Source organism: Mustela putorius, unplaced genomic scaffold (assembly GCF_011764305.1).
Source record: "Mustela putorius furo isolate JIRA1106 unplaced genomic scaffold, ASM1176430v1.1 tig00003899_pilon_pilon_pilon, whole genome shotgun sequence".
Lineage (NCBI taxonomy): Eukaryota > Metazoa > Chordata > Mammalia > Carnivora > Mustelidae > Mustela > Mustela putorius.
Window position 1 is genome coordinate 17,045,167 of NW_025422048.1, and position 22,442 is coordinate 17,067,608.

Below are 22,442 nucleotides of genomic sequence, written 5' to 3' on the forward strand. Positions count from 1 at the left end.
TTCCATTTCCAGGCCTGGCAATCTGTCAGATTGCTTCCTTTAAAGTTATCTTGAGAAAATCTACCAAAAATGATTAAATCGTGATAGGTTTTATTCCCGGCTAAGAACTCGCCTCTCCTCCAGGGCTGCACGGGCTTAAATTGTTATGTGAGTTTATATGGTGGTATACGGTTTGTTGTCAAATATTTATCTCTGTCTGAAAATGAAACGTCTCCAAATACTTTTTCTTTTTAACAGAATAAATCAAGGAGAGAAAGAGAAATAACTTCTCATTTGGCCAATTTTTAATCAATATTTTCATGAGAGGCCGAATGTTAACCGAATCCTGGCTTTTGTCATTTGAAATACAATTTGTGTGTTTAAGAATTTATGCGCACATCAGGGTTTGGACTTCATGTTCAGAAAGGAAAATTGATTTATAGGAGCAAACAGCTGCAGGAGTAGAGGCAGAAATGAATATGAGTCAATTATTTAAGGCAAATGGGACTTTAATCACCACAGCAATAGAGAAATCTCAAATTCAATTGCACCCTGGGTTTTCAAGCTTTAATCTCCGGACATTTCTGTATCTCTTATTTTGCAGAGGCCTTTGAAATTGTCGTCCGCCACGCCAAGAACTACACCAACGCCATGTTCAAGAACAACTACCCGAGCCTGACCCCACAAGCTTTCGAGTTTGTGGGTGAATTTTTCACCGACGTGTCTCTGTACATCCTGGGTTCTGATATCAACGTGGATGACATGGTCAATGAATTGTTCGACAGCCTGTTCCCGGTCATCTACACCCAGCTTATGAACCCCGGCCTGCCTGAGTCAGCCTTAGACATCAATGAGTGCCTCCGAGGGGCAAGGCGTGACCTGAAAGTGTTTGGGAATTTCCCCAAGCTTATCATGACCCAGGTTTCCAAGTCACTGCAAGTTACCCGGATCTTCCTCCAGGCCCTGAATCTCGGAATTGAGGTGATCAACACCACCGACCACCTGAAGTTCAGTAAAGACTGTGGCCGAATGCTCACTAGAATGTGGTACTGCTCGTACTGCCAGGGACTGATGATGGTCAAGCCTTGTGGTGGCTACTGCAACGTGGTCATGCAAGGCTGTATGGCCGGGGTGGTGGAGATCGACAAGTACTGGCGAGAATATATCCTGTCTCTGGAGGATCTGGTGAACGGCATGTACAGGATCTACGACATGGAGAACGTCCTGCTTGGTCTCTTTTCGACGATCCACGATTCCATCCAATATGTCCAGAAGAATGGAGGAAAACTGACCACCACCGTGAGTACCAGTCTGCCATCTTCTGAGGAATTGGGTCCTATTGGGGTGGGGCAGCCTGGCCAGCATCCAGTGCCTAGGGAGAGGAGTGAGGGGAAGATCAGGGGGTAGGCAGAGATGGTAGAGGGACTGAGTGATCTCACAGAGCTACGCGGCACATTAAGACGACAGACTATGCAGGGGGCGCCTGGGTGGCTCAGTCAGTTAGGTGTCTGACTCCTGATTTCGGCTCAGGTCGTGGTTTCATGGGTCATGGGATCGAGTCCTGCATCAGGCTCTGAGCTCAGCAGGGAGTCTGCTTGAGATTCTCTCCCTCTGCCCCTTGCTCTTGTGCGAGCTCTCTCTCTATATATCTCTCTCCTGCCCCCCTTCAAGATAAATAAATAAATCTTCAGAGAAAAAAAAGAAAAAGACCACGGGCTATGGAGTCATAATGCCTGGCTTGAATTTTAGTTCCACCTACTTACCTGCTGTGAGACCTTGGGTGAATCATCTTGTCTTGATCTGTCATACACCTGATTCATAAAATAAGGCTAAAACTAATATTTCCTTATAGAGAATAGCATGTGTTAAAGCGTTTAGCATACATGTGGTCCATGGTAAGTCCTTCCCATTGCTGTTAGTCATTGTAATCCTCATGACAATCACGTGAGGTGGGTGTAATTACCTTCATTTCATAAGTGAGACAACAGAAGCTCTGTGAAACTGTAACTCACCCCAGGGCACCCAGCTCTAGTTCGCAGAAGAGCCATGATCCAGAAATGGATCAGGTTTCCCCTTAGTTACATTATCACCAATTTTTCTGATTCTGATTTCCCTCTCGTGGTCTTAATTGCGTGTATCCTGTCACCCTTTTGGGTGGTGACTTTAAACAGGAGGCCCAGCCAGAAGCCACTAACTCGGCTTACACAAGAACTCAAGTGAGGCGAAGCTTCCATGCGGTCCAGTGGTTGTTTCCTCAGCCTTGCTTTTACCAGTCTCCCCGTGATGGGCTCTGTGACAAGGGCAGCAGTTGTCTTGGTTTCAGTCACATTGCCCCTGCCAAGCTAGAGTGCACATATTCAGATCCGCAGGGGGGCACCCAGTTTCCAGCATAGAGCAGAACACACAGCCAAGAGCTACCAGCAGATCCCATGAAGGTCATTGTGACTGATCCCTGAATGCTGCCAACTGGGTGGACGGACGGAGGCAGCAAAACCATATATTACACTACTGTTGTTGAACTCCAGCCACATTCCAGGGTCTCTGCTGGCCAGTTCACCTAATATTATTTCGCAGCAGTCCACGAGATAGGTCCAAAGGGGGAAATGCAGCTTAAAGAGGTTCAATCTCTTGTGAGGGATCTCAAAGCTGTTAAACGAGGGTAGGGGAACTGGGACTCAGACCCAGGCTGGGCTGGCTTGGTTGACACAGGCTCTCAGCTTCTACACAGTACAACTGCTGTGTACTCACAGTCATTGCTTACCCAAAATGTGGAGGGCAGATCGGGCCATTTAGTCTGGCTTTAAACTCAGGAAATACAAAGCGATAGGGGTAATTGGTTTCTTTGGAGAATTAAACTAGGACAGAGGACAGAGATGGTGCAAGCCGTGGCATGGCTACCCACGGAGCTGCTCTAATTGCCCCATTCACAATGTTAGCCATTTAAAACACATTTGCTGAGAAAATATTTTATAGTAAAATGAACAGAAATGTCCTATCTAACGATAGTGTTCTTCAGTGCCTAATTATTCCCTTGACTGCTTTATAATTTGAGGCCAGATTCTGGGGCCTTCTACAAAAGTAAATCTCACAGAAGCAGAAAAATGAAAAGTTGATGTGTTCGTCAGTTCCCCCATCTGATAGTGATTGAGGGCCCACTATGTGTCAGACACAACACAGGGGTGCCAGGCGTGTGGAGATGTCTTTAATAAGAGGAAAAATGAGGAGACAACATTAAAGACAGGGTATGGAAATGTTTAAAGGTTCCCTCTGATATTGGTCACTTGACGGCAGCATAATGAATCTTGAAAACGTGTTCTCCTGTACTCCTTCTAAATACAAAAAATAATGTGGGGAACGGGTAATGGGTTAAAGGCACCATTTTGATGGGACTCTAGGCATGAAGGTTTAGTTAGTAAACATTTTATTAAGCAGCTGCTTTGTTCATGACACTCTGCCAGATGCTGGGTATTCATAGTTACCCTAGACATAGTCCTTAAGTCTTAAAAAGGTCGGTCTAGTTGACAGACAGATGTGTAGCTGAATAAATGTCACCGTAGTGGACATTTCTCCCTGATTTGAGTGTTGGAAGGGCCATGAGAGATTAGCTAGTCCAATCCCATTGAGCTACAAATGAAGAAACACAGTTCAGAGAGGCTTGCCCAAAGTTATATATTTCATGGAAGAGGCCAGAGGACTAGAATGCAGGGTCTTCTGCGGCTTCAATCTAACGCTCCTCTTTCTACCATGCCGGTCTGTCTCCCATTAGACCGTCCAGACTTTTCATTCTAAAAGCTCCATTAGGATTTTGTAAAGATATCATGAACTTAAACTGGATAGTTATTTCAGGGTTCTGGACCTGCTGGATTTTAGGTGCCTACGTGCGCCTGCCTGTGCGCGTGCGCGTCTGCATGCACACACGGACACACGTGCAGGGGGAGTACATTTTATGTCATTATCATTCAGGAAGAAAGGCCTTGGCTGTCAAGAGGTGCTCAGTGATGCAGTCCCTTTCTGTTTTGGCCATTAAGGGCCTGATTGCTCCCAGCTCCAAGCTGGTTATGAGAGCGTGAAGTCTGCCTTCCCCAGGGAATGCCTGAACTAGAACAGAAAGCATATGTAAACTCTGCCTTGTTACTGGTTTATGACCACCAGCTCTAAGTAATATATCCCAAATGGTGGGGGTGGGGGAATCATTGGCCAGGTGTGATCCAGCCCACACTCCATACAGGCCAGAAAGGGGCTGGGCCATTTATGGGGCCGTGAGGGGAAGTGAGGGTTGGGTAGACTGCAGAAGTCTATTCATGTTAACAACCCTGCAGAATGCCCCAGAGCAAAAGCTGATTTAAAACTAAAGCATTAATGAGGTTCTGCTGTAGCACACTCACCTGCCTGTTGTGATAAAATGCAAAATCCTGCCAGTCCGTCCTGTTTGAGGTTAAGTTGTGGTGAGAGACCTCTTTGAAAATATGCTCTTTCTGAGTTCCGATGAGACAGCCTTTTTAGCCAGCTATGGGCCGTGCCGTGAGGCCTGCCATACTGGGACTTTGCTCCTTGTATTGGTGGCTCCCATCTACCCCAGATTATGAAGGACATTTTGGTCTTCTAAATGAAGAGGGCACTATTAAATTTTTGTAAGTGCTTTCGTTTCCCCAAGATAGTTCCCCAGCCGCTTCCCAAACTTAGTTCATCGTCGCTATCACCTGTGGAACATGCTGAACAGACCCCTGGGGTCTGTACCTGGGGATTCTGATTCCACAGGTCTGTGAAGAAGCTGGAGAATTAGTCATAGAACTTACCATTTTAAAAGTACCCCCAATTGATTCTGATACTCCTTTGAGAGCAAATCCAGCCACCTTGTTCAGAAGGTAAAGTAAGGCCCAGAGATTGGGAGTGAATGACAGTTACTGGCAACGCTAGGATCTCTGATTTCCCATCTGTGAAATGGGGTTGCTATATGGAGATGAATTCAAATGACAGGTGCAAAGTACCTGGCAGAGTTCAAGGCACGTGGCAGGTGCTTGCTTAAGCCCAGTCCAGTACACATTCTACTACATTTTTCTGAATGCCAAATGGACAATGAGTTCTTCTTAAACTTATTTTGAAGGACCAGGACATTTCATGTCATTTTTGTCTAAAGAGGTGACTAAAATATTGTGTGAGAGTGTGTGTGTATGCGTGAGAGAGAGAGAGAGAGAGAGAGGCAGAGGAACAGAGAGATCAAGAGAGACCGAGAAAGAAAAGGGAGGAAAGAAAAGGAAGGAGACAGAAAATTTGTACTGAAATGTCCAAGAAGGCTTAAATGATGGGACTGTAAATAGATCCGTCTTGACCCTTCATCTGCATTTGTGAACTAGGTTAAATATCATGGCCCCAAGTGAATACTGAGCAGGTTTTTTTAATAGTATTTGGGTGCGAGCATCACTGTTAAATGTATCAGCACATTATTGAATTTCACATCTTAGAACTTGAAGCAAACACAAATATGTACAGTCATCAGTATGTACATTTTCAACATTGTTGTCGCACCACAACCACATTTTCAAATGTGACAGCCTTCTTTTAAAAAGGCAATTGTTTTTATCCAGAAACCATTTTGATTGTCGTTACCACATACCAGTATACAGATTAGAGGCATGACCATTGTGTATTTCCTATCCATTGATTAAATGATTAATAATCAGCTTTTTTGGTGTTTACTGCTCTCCCAGAAAGTTTCCCAAAAGTCTCTGTGGTTTCATTTACTTTCTGTACCCTACATACCCTCATGTGGCTGTTTGCACTGTCAGTTTTCCATTTGTACTCATGTTCTTTCTTTAATGATTCATCTCAGAATTTCTCGGCCTCCTCTCCCACGAGTTCATTACCGTGGCTTGTTATACGCTTCACTGAACGCTGGGCAAAACTGCAACCTTTCCTACCACCACTCCTTCTCCCAGTCTTTCCTCACTGTGATAATTATTTTAGCATGATCTGAAATAGGACTCATTTCAGGAAACATTAATGAGCACCCAATGGCCGAGGCACCGCGATAGGCACTGGGAGCCACAAGGAGTGGCAGAAAGATGACCTTGACTCTGTTACCTCACTCAGGGGTCACTTGGCGAGCAGGTAGCACAGGTAACACCTAAAGCCAGAACTGTCACACTTCAAAGTTCATGCTTTTAACTGTCACTCTGTGGCTGTCTCAAATACCTCCCCTCTGTCTTCACCAGAATCTCCATTCCCTGAACACAGGCTAACTCGGTTTTTACCATCTTATTTAATATCCTGTCTTACTCTCCACTGTTTTTCCAGTGGCACAATCAGGTTTTAGAATTCATTCTCCCTCCTTGGAGACCCTTGCTGTACTTTTTCCCAGTGAAGGACCAAAAGGCATGAGACTTTTAGTCTTCATAACACTTAAAGGTGCGGAGTAGTTTCTAGAAGAAGAAGGACTGTCTGTGCAGGTGAGGAAAGGGCCAGCAACACAGCTGAATGACTTTGCCTAGAATCTCTGTGAGCGGTGCCAGTGACGAGGAATTGCTTATCTTCCCGTGGTGATGTTTGGAATCTGCCTGTTAGACCAACGGATAGATTTTAATGCATTTGCCTTTGATTCTGCCCCTTCATGGTACATCCAGGTCTCCATGATGGTGTTTCCTCAGCCAGGGACATTGTGTACCGAGAACCTAACCTACTCCAGTATCCAAGTACATCCATTTCTTTTGCCAGAATTTCTGAAGATACCTGCAGCGAAGTCAGTATTTATGTGTGCTAGATTCTCTGTTGATCCTTGGCAATAATTCACTCTATCAAATTCTTACATTCTGATGTCTGTGTGAGTGACTGTAACTCATCAGAATTTCTGAGTTTGAAGGCTGGGGTTATTTCTCAGGTGTCAGAATGTCAGTGTTTCTCCCCTCATGCTATCACTTTGGACTTTCATTTTTTAGTCCCCGATAGAGATACCTTGTCTGAATTCATACAAGCTGTTTTCAGCACAAAGTGGTTTCAAAGTGATTAAAAAAACAAACAAACAAACAAAAAAAAAAACAAGTAAAGGCCTCACAACCTAATTAGTGTCTGCAGGTCAGTCTCTAGAACTGTGGTTAAGCGACTTTATTTGCATGAGGTCCATTTCGGGAAAGACAAAAATGTTTACAGGCTGCCATTCTTTCTTCACGCACAATAAAAATAGCTCTAGTGGTTCCCGTGGGGAGAAATATATAGTTTTTAAACATAGATTACCTACTTATTGAAGGGAAGCACACAATGGGAAAAAATTGGTACCACTTTTAGGCATTAAATGTTAATTTCGGGTGCGTTTCAAACCGTGGTCACACGGGGGAAGCTTTTGTGTGTGCTTCATCTTGAAATTGTATATTACAGCTCATAGTAAGAAATAAGGCAGGCCCATCACGAATCTCGAATTACTCACCTTTACCTTGGCAAGAAGTGGCCGCGTGATTACCAGTTGTTCTCTAAGTTCTGAGCCTGTAGAAAGAAGTTTTTTCTTTCTGTGGTCTGTGTACTGATGTCGCTAGACCGTGTCCTTGGGAACTGTGGAGGGTCACAGAGATTTGTACCCTAATTGCAAGCTAACAGGTCCGTTGGCCACACAGCTTCATGGGTGCTGGTTAAAGACAGGAGACTCCTTGGCTCAGAGATGGGAGACAGTTTATTTCAGAGCCTGGGGAGAAAGTGCCTATGTGTATATGACAAGCAAAAACCCAGGAGACCCAAGGAAAGTTGGCTAGCAACACAGGATTTCCCCCAAACTCGGGTGGCTCCAAGAACCTCTCGAGCTCACAGCGCTTTGGAAGGATCCAGCAGTTAGAGGTTGTGGAAGACGCCCTGACTGGTTGGCCCAAAGGCAGGGCTGCGTGCCGCCTGTTGGAGGGGAGCAGAAGGCCCAACTGAAGACAAAACAGGGGTCAGTTTTCCCAGCTCCTCAGAGAGCACTTCAGAAGGAAAATATGCAAGGGGCACCTGATGGCTGCCTTGCATTGGGGGTAAGCTCTGCTGCTTGGGGGTCGTCAAAGCCCCTTCTCCCCTGCTCTCTCTCCCTTACTCTCCATGCGGTCATTTCTCTTCTTGCCTGTTTAGGCTCTGGAGTGAGGAGATTTGTATTGCCAAGCAGCTCAGCCGAGTGACATTGTCTCTCTCACCACACTTCTAAGGGGGTCATCCCACCCTACGACTTACATGGAGGACTGATGGGTCCCCTGAGTCTATTTGAAAAGGTTTGACAGTCAGGCATATTCATCCAAGTGGGCAAAAGTCCACAAAGATCACACCCCATGACCTGATCTTCCGAGAATCTTTGTGCTCCCAGATGCCTTTTTTGTGTTGAGTGGCCAGGGAATGGGGCCAGGGAATGGGAGCACAGTGAGGGCAGCCTCGTCCCTGGGAGGGCAGACAAGCCCCCCGATGCTTGTTCTCTCTCCATCGCGATGCTGAAGCATCCCCAGAAAACATGGAGCCCTGTGCATGGCGTGATTCCCCATGGCTGGAATAAGGTTACTCTTGGCAACTACAGCACCACATCATCCACTGGTAACCTTGGCTTCCCTCCCACCACCCCCACCCCCCGCCACGTCTGTGCATTGTGCTACCTTGTTTAGGTCTCCGGCAACAAATGTTTTCTACTGGGACTATTTCAGAACAGGCAGTCTCGCCGCCCCCGCCTGTAAAATTGAAAACATATTTTGAACACCACGTGTGGACATGAAGTTACATTGCGGTACAGCAATTTCCTCGGGAGGGGGTGGTTATAATTTTGTTGTAATCAAGGGCTTCACAAAAATGGCCAAGACAAGGGACTTTGGGACAGATTTCTTCTAGTATATTGAAGCTTTTGTAAGATAAAATACAAAACTTCGTGATTAGCTACTGGCACAGTTTTCTGAGTGCCAATACTGGGCATGGATTCAGGCTCGCAGTTTACCACTCCTTTCCTTGTAGGGGGGAATGCTAATAGGTTAAGACAAATAATCTCTGTTATGGTGAAAGTCCCTTTGGGGACTGGGGTTATGGTGAAAGTTCCTTTGGGGACTGGGGTTTGGAATTCGTTAGACATCTCCAAAGCGATGCTGGAATGGGCATGAAAGATCTTATTGGGGTGATGGAATGTTCTAAAACTGGCTTGTGGCAATGGTGGCACAACTTAAGTCAATTTAATAAAAATCATTAAATCGTACACTTGACATGGGAGAATTGTATGAATCCAAAAATACGCCTCAATAACATTGTAAAAAAAAAAGATTTCATAAAATAAAAAACTGGGGAATTAATATATAAAGCATTTCAAATACAGCAATGTATAAGCACATTATAAAACAGCTAGTAAAACAATACTTGTATAAATATTAACCATATCATTCAAATAAATTACTATATAAAGTAAAACAGAAACAAATAAAGGCAAATGCTGGAGGCTAGAAGATCCAAAAAAAAAGAAGAAGAAGAAAAAAGAAAAAGTCCCTTTGGGAAGTGTATAACCCAGCAAGGGTGCTTTCATATTTCATAGGGGGATGGAGGTAGCGGGAGGGCTGATGCAGCCTTCTTATTACCCAATTCAAATCCTTTCGGAAGAATATTCAGAAAGCGAATTAATTTTTCCTTTTTTCATTGCACTCAGAATGCCTGAAACAGATAAAGTAGGAAACGGAGTCATTATATTTGGGCGCTGTCTATTATCATTTACTGACTGAGAATCTATCTAAGCCTTGCTGCTTTTTGCAGATAATTAATTTTGTTCCTAAATGTAGGAAAGAGTGATTGTAATCAGTATGTTTGTACTTGCAGCCACAAATAGAGCCCATCAAAGATATGCAGTACAAATAAACCTCATAAAATATGCAGCCCAAGCGCTGCTTGAAGTTAATGTGCTTTTTTTTTTAAAGAAAAAAAATCATATGTATGATTTTTGAAAGTCGTTCTTGGTATTCTTATGTAGTTAATAGATGAACTCCTCTTTTTCTAACTCAGGCCCACACTCTGAATTATTTTTATCGTGAAATCTCATAAACTCGAGCTCAAGGGGACTTTGAGTTGGCGTGGAAATCAACTCATCAACATACACATATTTCTGAGTTCTGGGTGTGGGTTGCTCTTTTGCTTCTAGAAAATTATGAATAATCAGATCGAAGTTGGAGGTTCAGGTTCATGGGATGAAACCCGAGTGCATGGCTGTTTGTGAAGGGTTTTGATTTGGCGTGGAAATCAACTCATCAACATACACATATTTCTGAGTTCTAGGTGTGGGTTGCTCTTTTGCTTCTAGAAAATTATGAATAATCAGATCAAAGTTGGAGGTTCAGGTTCATGGGATGAAATCCAAGTGCATGGCTGTTTGTGAAGGGTTTTGATTTGGCGTGGAAATCAACTCATCAACATACACATATTTCTGAGTTCTGGGTTTTGGTTGCTCTTTTGCTTCTAGAAAATTATGAATAATCAGATCGAAGTTGGAGGTTCAGGTTGATGGGTTGAAACCCAAGCGCATGGTTGTTAACCCTCTAAACTCTTCGGAAAGACTTTTTGTACTTTTGTTCTGACCGACCAGCAGCCTCTGTTCTAAGCCTGTCCCTTGTCCCTCTCCTTCAGAGTTGTACCTTGCTTAGTGTCTTGTTCATTTAGGCCCTGTAGTCGGTTGAAAATGTGTTTAATCGTGGTTCCATCATCCTGGGAAGCCCATTTTGCTTCTGCTGATTCTCTAATGCGTTCCTTCTCCCGAGAAGCAAACTCACTCCACTTAGCAAAATTATATATCACCAGAAAACACTTCAAAAAGGTTATCAAGGGCAGAGCTCTTAGTCCCTGTGGCGCAGGTAGAGGGGGGAAATACTTACGTGTACGTGGGACCTTTTTGTGCTTCTGCAATTGCCTGCTGTGCAGGTACGGTGGAAATAACATCAGCCCAGGAATCAGAACAGGGATGCAGGGTCTCCGCCCTGCACGGCTGCAGGAAGGGGCCTGGGAGAAGGGCGTTAACCTGTACAGGGAAGACCATGACCGTGAGCGTGATCCCAGAGTACTTGCCATGTGCCACACACAGTTCTGGGTACTTTACACAAACTGACACACTAAATGCATGCAACAGTCCCAATTATGAAGGAATTCTCAGTGAGAGCCATTTTCCAGGTTTAAGAACCGAGGCAGGGAGACTTGCATGCAGTGCCAGCCCCGGGGCTGTTTCAGCAGCTCTCTCCACTGCCAGGGCTCCTGAGGCTCCTCTCTTGCCCCGGGGACCAGATCTGGTCTCAGACCGGGGAGACAGAGCCTGGGTCCCGCTGCAAGTGGGCATCAGCTGACTTGGTGGAAGTGTGGCAGGAGGGAGAGCCAGGAAGTCGCTAAGGGGCTTGCATCTCAGCCTGCTTGCTCAGTTCTAATTCTTCCTGTCTCCACCCCGTCTCCCCCTGCATGGCTTCTAGAATAGCATGGAAACTTCCAATGGGCTGAGCTTTTTCTTCTCTGCTCTTCCTCATACTTGTGTTAATTTAATTAGATTTTTCTAAATCGGCTCGGAGCTCAGACTTCCCCCAGGATCAAGGGCCATTCCATTTATCACCTTTCCTTAAACAGAAAATCCATTCTTGATGATCTTGGGTTGAAAATATACTTTCAAAATATATGGCGCCTCCATTTTCCCCCTTTCAGATAAAAAATTCAAAGAATAGTGAAAAATGCCCCCACACTATGGTTTTCTTACTCTGGATTAAAAGCCTGCAATGATCTCTTTCCAAACATGGAAGGAGTTCTGGGCAACTGTTTCTAATTTACTACATTGTCCCACTTGCCTTTAATTCTTCATCGTAGCAACCTTCTAGTAGATTTTTTTTTTTTTTACAATTATGAACAATTTAGATCACATTTGAACGGGCTCTTCACAAGTTTCCTAGACATAAATTTCTCTAGACAAAAGAAAACACTTATTTAGTGCCCTTACTCCAATTAAAAATAAAACAATTGTGATAAATTGGCACCCTTGAACTTGACAGAAAGAAGGTATAGATGACTGTTCCATCTCCTTCCAGTATGAAAAGCATGTTAACAAGCTCCAGATCACAGAGGGTGGAAAAAGACACATGGATGGAAACATTTCTCTCACACATCTGTGTTTATCAAGTTTTAAAGTCTGTTTCCTCCCCGGCCATTTCTTCTGAATCTGTAATCCATTGATTGGAACGAAATTGATGCATAACTCAAACTGCCCTGCTGTGAAAAGCCCCATTCAGAATGCTCTTGGCTCTGGTTATCATTGACCAATGAGTCTTCGAGATACCAGGAATAATAAATTATAACAAACACCCATTTTTAAGAGCACCATACAAGATTTTTCAGAGCCAAGCTCTGGAGATGGAAAGCTGAGTGAATATCCAGTACAGGAATGGGTCAGCTTGGTGTTGCAGGGAGCAGAGTGAGAAAAGGTCGTGCCGTAGAAAGAACTCAGACTCCAGGGGTTAAGATGTAACTCTCGGCTCAGCCATCCCTTGTCTTAAAGACCCTGGGCATAGTGCATCATCTCTCTGAATCTTTGTACTTTATCTGTGAAATGGGGGTACAAATGCCAAGCTCTGGGGGTAGGGCAGGGGTCTGGATGGCTCAGTGGGCTAAGCCTCCGACTCTTGCTTTCGGCTCAGGTTATGAGCTTGGGGTTGATTGGCCTGAGTGGTTGTAGACCTCTGCTTCCATTGGCCCAACTCTCAGTGAAAATCATGTTCCCCCAGATGTCCAGGTGACTCGATTCCCAGCCAGGCAGGACTAGTTGAACACACAAGTTTCCTAGCTGCTTGCAGTGGGCTTCAGAGAAGACTCATGAATAAAGGGCAACGTGATAGATCTAGATTCCCAGTGGGGATTTTGAGCATTTATCTTCTTTGCCTCGGGTTTAGTGCTGAAATTCTTGGGAGGGGAGGGAGGACTCAAGCCGTGTTTATAGCTTCTTTGTTTTTGAGTGTGTGTACAGTGGAATGCTAAATTGCTTTTACTGGGTACCACTGTTAAATGATGATTAAATTTAGGTTGATATAAAAATGAACAGATATCTATTATATATCTTTGGTATAATTTAATGATATCCCCTTGTTTCAGATATTATTCTTTTATCAAGTCCCTAAATTTCCTTGTCTGTTCTTATCCATCTTGCCCACTCGGAGTGTCTTTCCCCTTTATTATGATTGGCAGTCACTGTTCTGATCCCTGGGATTGGGTTATCACTCTATTTCTTTTGACGGAAGGAAAGAGGAGGAAGCCAAGGGAGTTTGGGAACATAAAAGAAAGATGGGAAATGAATCATACCATCTGGAAATTTTTTTTTTTCTAGGTATGTGTCCTTTGACTGGGACAATGACTATATTAAGAAAAAACAGCAATCTAGCACAATACAGATAAGTCACGAATTTCAGATTTAAAAAAAATATGGAAAAATACAGGAGCATCTGGTGGGCTCAGTCGTAGAGCATGTGACTCTTGACTTCGGGGCTGTGAGTTCAAGCCCCATGTTGAGGGTAGAGATGACTTAAGGAAATTTAAAAAAATACAGAAACATACAATATATCTCAATTATGATTTACTTGCCGTTCTCCTAAACCAAGCATCCGTGTTAGTGTGTGAGGCTAGCATTCTCCCCTCATCCATGTAATCAATTTCTTACATGGAGTAGGTGTTTGGGTCTTTCTCTTCAATGAAGCTGAAGGGGAAAGGAGTTTCTGCTTGGGATAATGAGGAGCCATTAAGAGTACAGGGAACATGAATCTCTACCCACAAAATCAGAAGTATAAGAAGAAGTACATTTATTATTATTTTCTTTTGCTTTTTAAATGATGGACTCTTTTTAGAGCCCTTTTAGGGTCACAGCAAAACTGAGCAGAAAGTACCGAGTTCCCATGGACCTCCTGCTCCCACTCCCCCGCCCCCACCTCCCCTAGTTTCAGCATCCAGCACCAGAGGGATGCATTTTTTAATAATAGTGAACCTACATGGACACATCATTATCACATCATTATCCCCCAAAGTCTGTGCTTTACATTAGTGATCACTCTTAGTGCTGTAAACTCTATCAGTCTGACGAATGTAGAGTGAGGCATTATAAAACACAGAGGAGTTTCACTGCCCCCCCCAAAGACTGCATTCTGCCTATTCATCCCTCTTTTACCTCTAACCTTTGGCAACCACTGTCCTTTTTGCTGTCTTTATGGTTTTGCCTTTTCTAGAAAGTCGTATAGTTGGAATCATATGGTAGTATCTGGTTTTTTTTAAAATTTTATTTATTTAATTGACAGAGAGAGAGAGATCACAAGTAGGCAGAGAGGCAGGCAGAGAGAGAGGAGGAAGCAGGCTCCCTGCCGAGCAGAGAGCCCGATGTGGGACTCGATCCCAGGACCCCGGGATCACAACCCGAGCCGAAGGCAGGGGCTTTAACCCACTGAGCCACCCAGGCACCATGGCAGCAGCCTTTCTACACTGGCTTCTTCCACTGGGTACCATGCATTTCAAGGTTCCTCCATGCCCTTTCATGGCTTCGTAGCTCATTTTTCCTAATGCTGCATAGTATCTCATTGTCTGGAACATCTTTTATATTTAAATCAGTTTAATTTCAACTCCAAATCTTTGTTCCCATTGTGTTAGTGGTAAATTCCGCCTCATTACCTTTTTAAAAAAACAGCTTTGTTGAGCTAGAATTTGCATAGAATACATTAATCAATTTACCCATTTAAAGTGTACTGTTCAGTTGTTCCTGGTATATTCACGGAGTTGTGCGTCCATCACCGAAATCAATACTAGAACAGTTTTAGCATTCCAGAGGAAACTCTATACCCATTAGCTGTCATTTCCCATTCCACCATTCCCCCGTCCCTGGCAACTACTAATTTACAAGAGATTTACAAATCTCTATGGATTTGTCTCTTCTGAACATTTCATATAAATGAAATCCTACATCTCTGTCTTCTTGTGTCTGACCTCTTGCACTTAACATAACGTTTTCAAGGGCCATTTGTGTTGTAGCATATGTGAGTACTTCTTTTCCTTTTCATGGCTGAATAATATTCCATCGTGTGGATAGGTCACTTTATCAGCTGATGGACATTTGTTTCTATTTCTTGGTTGTTATCCATAGTGCTGCTAAAATCATACACATGAAACTCTTGGTGTGGATATATGTTTTCATTTCTCTTGGAAATATTACCTAGGAATGGAATTGGAGGTCATATGGGAACTCCAGGTTTAAGCTTTTAAGGAATTGCCAAACTGTTTCCCAAAGCAGCTGAACCATTTTCCTTTCCCACCAGCAATATATGAGAGTTCCAATTTCCATACATACTCATCAGCAATTGCTATTATCTGTCTTTTTAAAATTATAGCCATCCTAGTAGGTCTGAAGTGGTATCTCATTGCAGTTTTAACTTGTGTTTCTCTAATGACAAGTGCTGTTGAATAATTTTCTTGTGCTTGTTAGCTAGAGATGTGTATCTTCTTTGGTGAAAGGTTTATTGAGATCTTTTCCGAAATTTTTAATCAGGTTATTTGTCATTTCATTGTTGAATTGTAAGCATTACTTATATATATTGAATACTGGACCTTTATGAGATACGTGATTCGCAAAGATTTTCTTCTGTATGGTGGGGTTTTCACTTTCCTAACAATGTTCTTTAATACATAAATGTTTATGCTTTTGATGAAGTTCAATTTATCTATTTTTGTGTATATGGCATATCTAAGAAACCATTGTCAAATTCAAAATCATAAAGATATTACACCTATGGTTTCTTCTATGAATTTTTATAGATTTAGCTCTTACACATAGGTCTATAATCAATTTTGAGTTAACTTTATACATTTAATGTGAGGTAGGGGCACAACTTTATTCTTTTGCTTGTGGATACCCAGTTGTCCCAGCCCCACTTGTTGAAAACAGTAGTGTTCTTTCCCCATTGAATGGTCTTGACACCTTTGTCAAAGTGAATGGACCTTAAATGTATGGGTTTATTTCTAGACTCTTAATTCTATTCCATCGATCTATATGTTTATCATTATGCCAGGACCATGCTGGTTTGATTCTTCTTGCTTTGTTATAAATTACAAAACTGTGAAGTATGAATCTTCCTACTTTGTTGTCTTCCGGATTATTTTGGCTATTTGAAGTCCCTTGCAATTCCATTTCAATTTCACAAGCAGCTTGTCAATTTCTACAAAGAACTTAACTGGGATTTTGATAAGGATTTCATTAAATCTATAGATCATTTGGGGGAATATTGCCATCTTAATATTAAGTCTTCTGATCTATGAACATGGAATGTCTTTACATTTATTTAGGTCTTTAATTTTTTTCGTCATTGTTTTTCAGTTTTCGGTATACAAGTTTTACACTTTTGTTAAATTTATTCCTAATATTATAGTTTTGTTATTATAAATGGAATTGTTTTCTTTTTAAAAAGGTTTTATTTCTTTGAGAGAGAGAGGGAGCGAGAGAGGACAAGTGGGGGATGAGAGAGAGGGAGAGAGAGAGAGAGAGGGGGGGGGAGAGGGAAGAGCCTAACACAGGGCTCAATCCCAGGACCCTGAGATCATGACTCAAGCTGATGGCATATGGTTAACCAACTGAACTATCCAGGTGCCCCTGGAATTGTTTTCTTAATTTAATTTCTGCATACTTCCTTATTTGAATATAGAAATACAACTGGTTTTATATTGATGTTTTACCTGGTAGCACTGCTGAAGTAATTTAATGATTTTAATAGTTTTGTTTTATTTTGTTTTGTTTAGCATGTTATCTGTAAATAGAGATGGTTTTATTTCTTCTTTTCCAATCTGGATGCCTATTATTTCTTTTCCTTTCCTCTTTCTTTCTTTCATTCTTTCATCTTTCATCCTCTTGCTATTCTTTCTTTCTTGCCTCATTACCCTGGCTTGAGCCTCCAGTAGTGTCGAACAGAAATGGCAAGAATGGACATCTCTGTCCTTTTCCTAATATTAGAGGAAAATCCTTCTCTTTCCACATTAAATATAGTGTTAGCTGTGGGTTTCCCATACATGCCCTTTACTAAGTTGAGGAACTTCCCTTGTATTCCTGGTTTGTTGAATATTTTTATTATCAAAATATGCTGGATTTTATCAAATTCCTCTCCTGCATCTAATTTCTTTCTCCTTCCAATTTTGCATGTGTTCTTTATTCTATTAATATAATTGTATTGATTACCAGATGTTAAACTAGCCTTGTATTCCTGGGATAAAGCTCACTTGGTCATGGTGTATGATCCTTTTTATATGTTGCTGGATTTAGTTTGCTAAGATTTTGTTGAGGATTTTTGTATTGATCTTCATAAGAGATACTGGTCTGTAGTTTTCCTGTAGCCTTTGGTTTTAGTATCAGGGTTAATACTAGCCCCTTAGAATGAGTTGAGATGCACTCCTTCCTCTTTTATTTTTTGGAAGAGTTAGATAAAGATTGGCATTAATTCTTCTTTAAGTGTTCAGTAGAATTTGCCAGTATGGCCATCTGGTCCTGGGTTTTTCTTTGTGGGAAGATTTAAATTGCTAATTCGGTCACTTTGTTTTAAGTTCATTCACATTTTCTATTTCTTTTTGAGTCAGTAAAGGTAGTTTTGCCATTTTAGGAATTTGTCCATTTCATCTATGTTATATCATTTTTGGGGATTTAGTTTTTTTAGTGTTCTCTTAAAACTCTTTTGATTTATATAAGACTGGTAGTAATATCCCTTCTTTCATTCCTAATCATAGTTATTTGAGTCTTTTTTTTTTTACTCAGTCTAACTAAAAGTTTATCAGTCTTGTAGATCTTTCCATGGAACCGATTTTTGATTTGGTTGGTTTTCTTTATTCTTCATTCTAGCAATTTCTGTTGTAATGTACTATTTCCTTCTTTCTTCTTGGTTTATTTTTAATGTGCTCTTCCTTTTCCAGTATTATAAGGTGACAGTTTAGGCTATAGATTTGAGATCTTTCTTTTTTCAAAATAGTTGTCTACAGCTATAAATTTCCCTCTAAGTGTTGCTTTAGCCGTATCCCATATGTGCTGGGATATTTTCATTTTCATTAAGATCAAAGTATATTATCATATGCCTTGGGATTTCTTATTTGACCCTTTCATATTTAGGGTCTTAGAGACTACATATTTAACAATGTACTGTTTAATTTCCACATATGTGGTTACATAGGAGCATGTGGTTTAATTTCCATATATATGTAGATTTCCTAAATTTATTTCTGTTATTGGTTTCTTGTTTCTTTCCATACTGTTTGGAAAATATACTAGGTATGATTTCAGTGCTTATTCACTTATTGAGGCTTGTTTTACAGCCTAGCATAAGATTTGTCGTAAAGAATATTCCATGTGCTGTTAAGAAGAATGTATATTTTGCTGTCATAGCGTGCAGTATTCTATAGATGTCTGTTAGGTCTTTTTGGTTTATAGTGTTGTTCAAGTCTTGGGTTTCCTTGTTGATGTTCTGTCTAGTTTTTTTATCCACTATTAAAACTGAGATATTAAAATCCCCAACAATTACTGCTGAATTATTTCTTCCAGTCTTGTCAGTTTTTGCTTCATGTATGTTGCTTCATGCATCTCTATTGTTAGACACATATGTTTTGAAATGTTCTATCTTCCTGATGGATTGACCCTTTTATCAGTATAAAATGGTCCTCTTTCTCTCATAATACTTTTGATCAAATGTTTATTTTTTTCTGCTATTAGTATAGCCACTTCAGCTTTCCTATGTTTACTATTTGCATAGTATATCTTTTTCAATTATTTTACTTTCAATCTATTTGTATCTTTCAATCTAAAATATATCTCTTGTACATAGCATATAGTTTCATATATTTTTTAATCCACGCTGACAATTTCTCTTTTGACTGGAGTGTCTAATACATTTATGTTTAATGACAGATGGTGTCTGACTTAGGACAGTTTGACTTACAATTTTTCAACTTTATGATAGTGCGACAGTGACACGCAATCAGTAGAAACCTGACTGCAAATTTCAGTTTTTGCTCTTTTCCTTGGCTAGCAATATGTGATATTCTCTTGTGATGCTGGGCCACAGCAGTGAGCTCCCAGTTAGCCACACGATCATGAGGGCAAATAACCAAAATACTGACAGCCATTCTGTCCCCATACAACGATTCTGTTTTTCCACTTTAAGTGCTGTATTCAATAAATTACATGAGATATTCAACACTTCATTATAAAATAGGCTTTGTGTTAGATGATTTTGCCCAACTGTAGGCTCATGTAAATGTTCTGAGCACATTTCGGGTAGGCTGGGCTAAGCTCTGATGTTGGGTAGGTTTGGTGTATTCTGTGCATTTTTTACTTAATATATTTTCAACTTATGATAGTTTTTTTTAAGATTTTATTTATTTGATACACAGAGAGAGAAATCACAAGTAGGCAGAGAGGCAGGCAGAGAGAGAGAGGGGGAAGCAGGCTCTCCACTGAGCAGAGAGCCCAATGTGGGGCTCGATCCCAGGGCCCTGATATCATGACCTGAGCCGAAGGCAGAGGCTTAACCCACTGAGCCACCCAGGTGCCCAAATTATGATAGGTTTATTAGGATGTAACCCTATCAAAAGTGGAGGAAGATCTGTACTGATACTGTTAAATTTACACGCCTGTCATTTTAGGCTTTGTTCTCTATAGAGGTCATAACTTTTCATGCCTCTATTTCTCCTTTGCTGCTTTGTTTTCCCTTAAGTGATTATTTTCTGGTGTATCATTTTAATTCCTTTAAAGATTCTTTTCCCACTATGTTTTGGTTATTAGTAGTCATTCTAGGGGTTACAGGACACAGCATGACCTAGAATCTACTTCAGATTGATACTAATTTAATTTTGTGAGGCACAGATATAATGGTCCTTTGATTTCCACTCTAGTGCTTGAAGATTCTCTCCCTCTGCCCCCTCCCCACACTCCTTCTCTCTCTAAAATAAATAAATAGGGCACCTGGGTGGCTCAGATGGTTAAGCATCTACCTTCAGCTCAGGTTATGATGCCAGGGTCCTGGGATCGAGCCCCATACCAGGTTCCTTGCTCCTTGGGGAGCCTGCTTTTCCCTTTGCCTCCATGTGTGTCTCTCTATCTCTCATGAATAAATAAATAAAATCTTTTTAAAAATAAATAAATCTTTTTTAAAACCCACATTTAAAAAGTAGGAATAGGTGAATTAATATTGTCTATTTCATTCAGTATGTTCGGAAAGTAGGATTTTGGCACGTGATCAATATTTTTTTAAATTGTTAAGGGGATATTTTATGTTCTTTTTTCCCTCACAGCTTGGGCTAGTCCCATTTTACATGCTCAGTGGTCATGTGATACAGACTGGACTCTGCAGTTCCAAGCTCCCCTTTGGGAAGGAATCCATAGGGCAGTGCTGTATGTAAAGTGTATCTGAATTTCCTTGCAGTACTGACAATGCCAGTCCCTCCCCCAGAAAAGCCACTCTCTACAAATATACCTAAGTGCCCTTCTATCTGGCCTTCTGAGGCATGCCCACAAGCAAAAGGAAAGAACTCAAAACAACAATGTAACTGCCATCCAGAGCACATGTTCAGGCAATCAAAAATTAATTTCTGGGAACTGGTTACTATTTCAGTTAATGGTAGTAGTTGTTCATATCTGTGGGGAATACAGAATGTAGAAGCTCTTTCACATTTGCCATGGGAACTCTTGATACTAACAGGCTGGGTTGGATCACCTCCAAAGGACTGAACCAGAGACCCAAGGAAGAGGAAAGCTACAGAGACTAGAGAAATTTCAGCCCTCCACAGACCTCTCTCTCCCAAACAGTGTATTTTTTTTCTTTCTCAGGCTGGAGATTAGGAGGTGGTAAGATGAGTGGAACCATCTGTATGTCTGCCCCAATCTCTCCCTGTATCATTTTGTTCAATTAGACTCATCGTAAGGATGATTAAAGGTTTCTTGTTACTTGCAAATTGCTTATTCTCACCTTACCTTTGCTCTTTAAGGAGGAGTTACCACTTGCTTGTCCAATTCTTACATTTTCTTAGCCACTCAAGTCCATGCCTACCCTGTTTGCTTAAGATTGGGGACGGTCGAGCCGTACTAATTGAAGCCTCTGACTTCTTGTAAAGTTACATGTGCTCTCTGCTCTCATCTATTTCTTCCACGTTGCTTTCCACCTGTTACTCTCTCGCTTTGACAGTAAGTGGCTTAGGCTTTAGGTTCTCTTTTTGCGAATTCCACAGCCTGTCATTCCAATCCTTTGCCTTGATGCTCCTTTCTTCTTGCCCGGATTCTGGGATCAGGTCCCTGAGCTCACAGTTTGTAGACCCTTCTCTGGGTCCCTAAAACTTGTGGCCTGATTCTGTGGGCGGATCTAAATTACCCACCTGTTTTCCCTTCCCTTCCTTCATTCCCATCTCTTAATAATGCATCTAGATTTCCCCGGTGAGAGTATTAGCCAGAAGCCCTACCCCACACCCACCTCAGCCAACTCTTCTGGGCCCTGGCCTTGGATTTCAAAGTGACAGTAGAAGAGGAAGAACAAAACACTCATCGAATGCCATTTTCAAGGCCATGTCCAACGTTCAAGAAGCAGCAAGTGAAGACATCTATTTGAGGAGCCTTCCTATGCAGGATGGAAGAGGCTACTGGCTGAAAGAGGAAACAAAAACTATCAGCCCGGCAGCTAGGAAGCCTTAACCTAGACAGGGCACACATTTCCTTTTTTTTTTTTTTAACGTTTCAAGCCAGAATAGGGAGATTTCGGTGGTAGAATGTGGCAGACAAGCCAGCGAGGGAGAAAAGGGAGGGTTGGAAGCCTGGCAAACAAAGCCAAGGCGCTATGACTGTCTGTTGTAACACCTGCGAGTTCTGGAATCAAAGGAAAAATCCATAAATACTTCAAGATGTTTGCTTTGTACTGTTTAGCTAATTGGTCAAAAGAAACATCAACTCATAGGGGAGAGTGAAAACACTTCAGTGTCAAAATGTGGACAAATAGTCCGGCCCAGGACACGCCCACATACCCATAAAGGAAGACCAGAAGAGCCTGGAACTTCATTCTTGGGACGGGCCACACAGCATTTGCATCAAGTGGGGTTTCCAGCAACACCACCTTGGGCAGCAGCCTCCCAAATCGCAAGGTCCACTTAAGGGTCTGTTCTGAAAAGCATCCTATGGAAACACTGAACTTGGGTTAGATCTTTGTTTCTGTTACCAGTACCTCTCCATCTCAGATTCTGGAGAATGCTCTCCCTTTTCTTGCCTTCTCTTTCTCCTAACCCTTGTCATGTAGGAAACAGAAAGTTGTTTTTTCAACTTTTTGCTTTAGGCTTAGTGAATGCTACATTTGGAATGACCCTCAAATTCCTAGTCTAGTCTCCTGACTTTGAAGCTAAGAGTACTCAGGCATATGACTTGAGGCAAAGGATTTGCTGAAGACGAACCAGTTAATGTCAAACCAGGGTAAAACTCTGCCTTCTGACAAACAGGACAGTAT

The 22,442-nt window shown here is 41.8% G+C and overlaps 1 protein-coding gene across 1 annotated transcript in view; it reads left to right on the forward strand.

Moving 5' to 3' along the window:
* Positions 1-22,442, forward strand: part of GPC3 (glypican 3) — a 397,657-nt gene that overhangs the window by 208,964 nt on the left and 166,251 nt on the right. Inside the window, exon 3 of the mRNA XM_004778413.3 lies at positions 584-1,278. Coding sequence (XP_004778470.1) covers positions 584-1,278 — 695 coding nt within the window. The remainder of the gene's footprint in view (positions 1-583; positions 1,279-22,442) is intronic.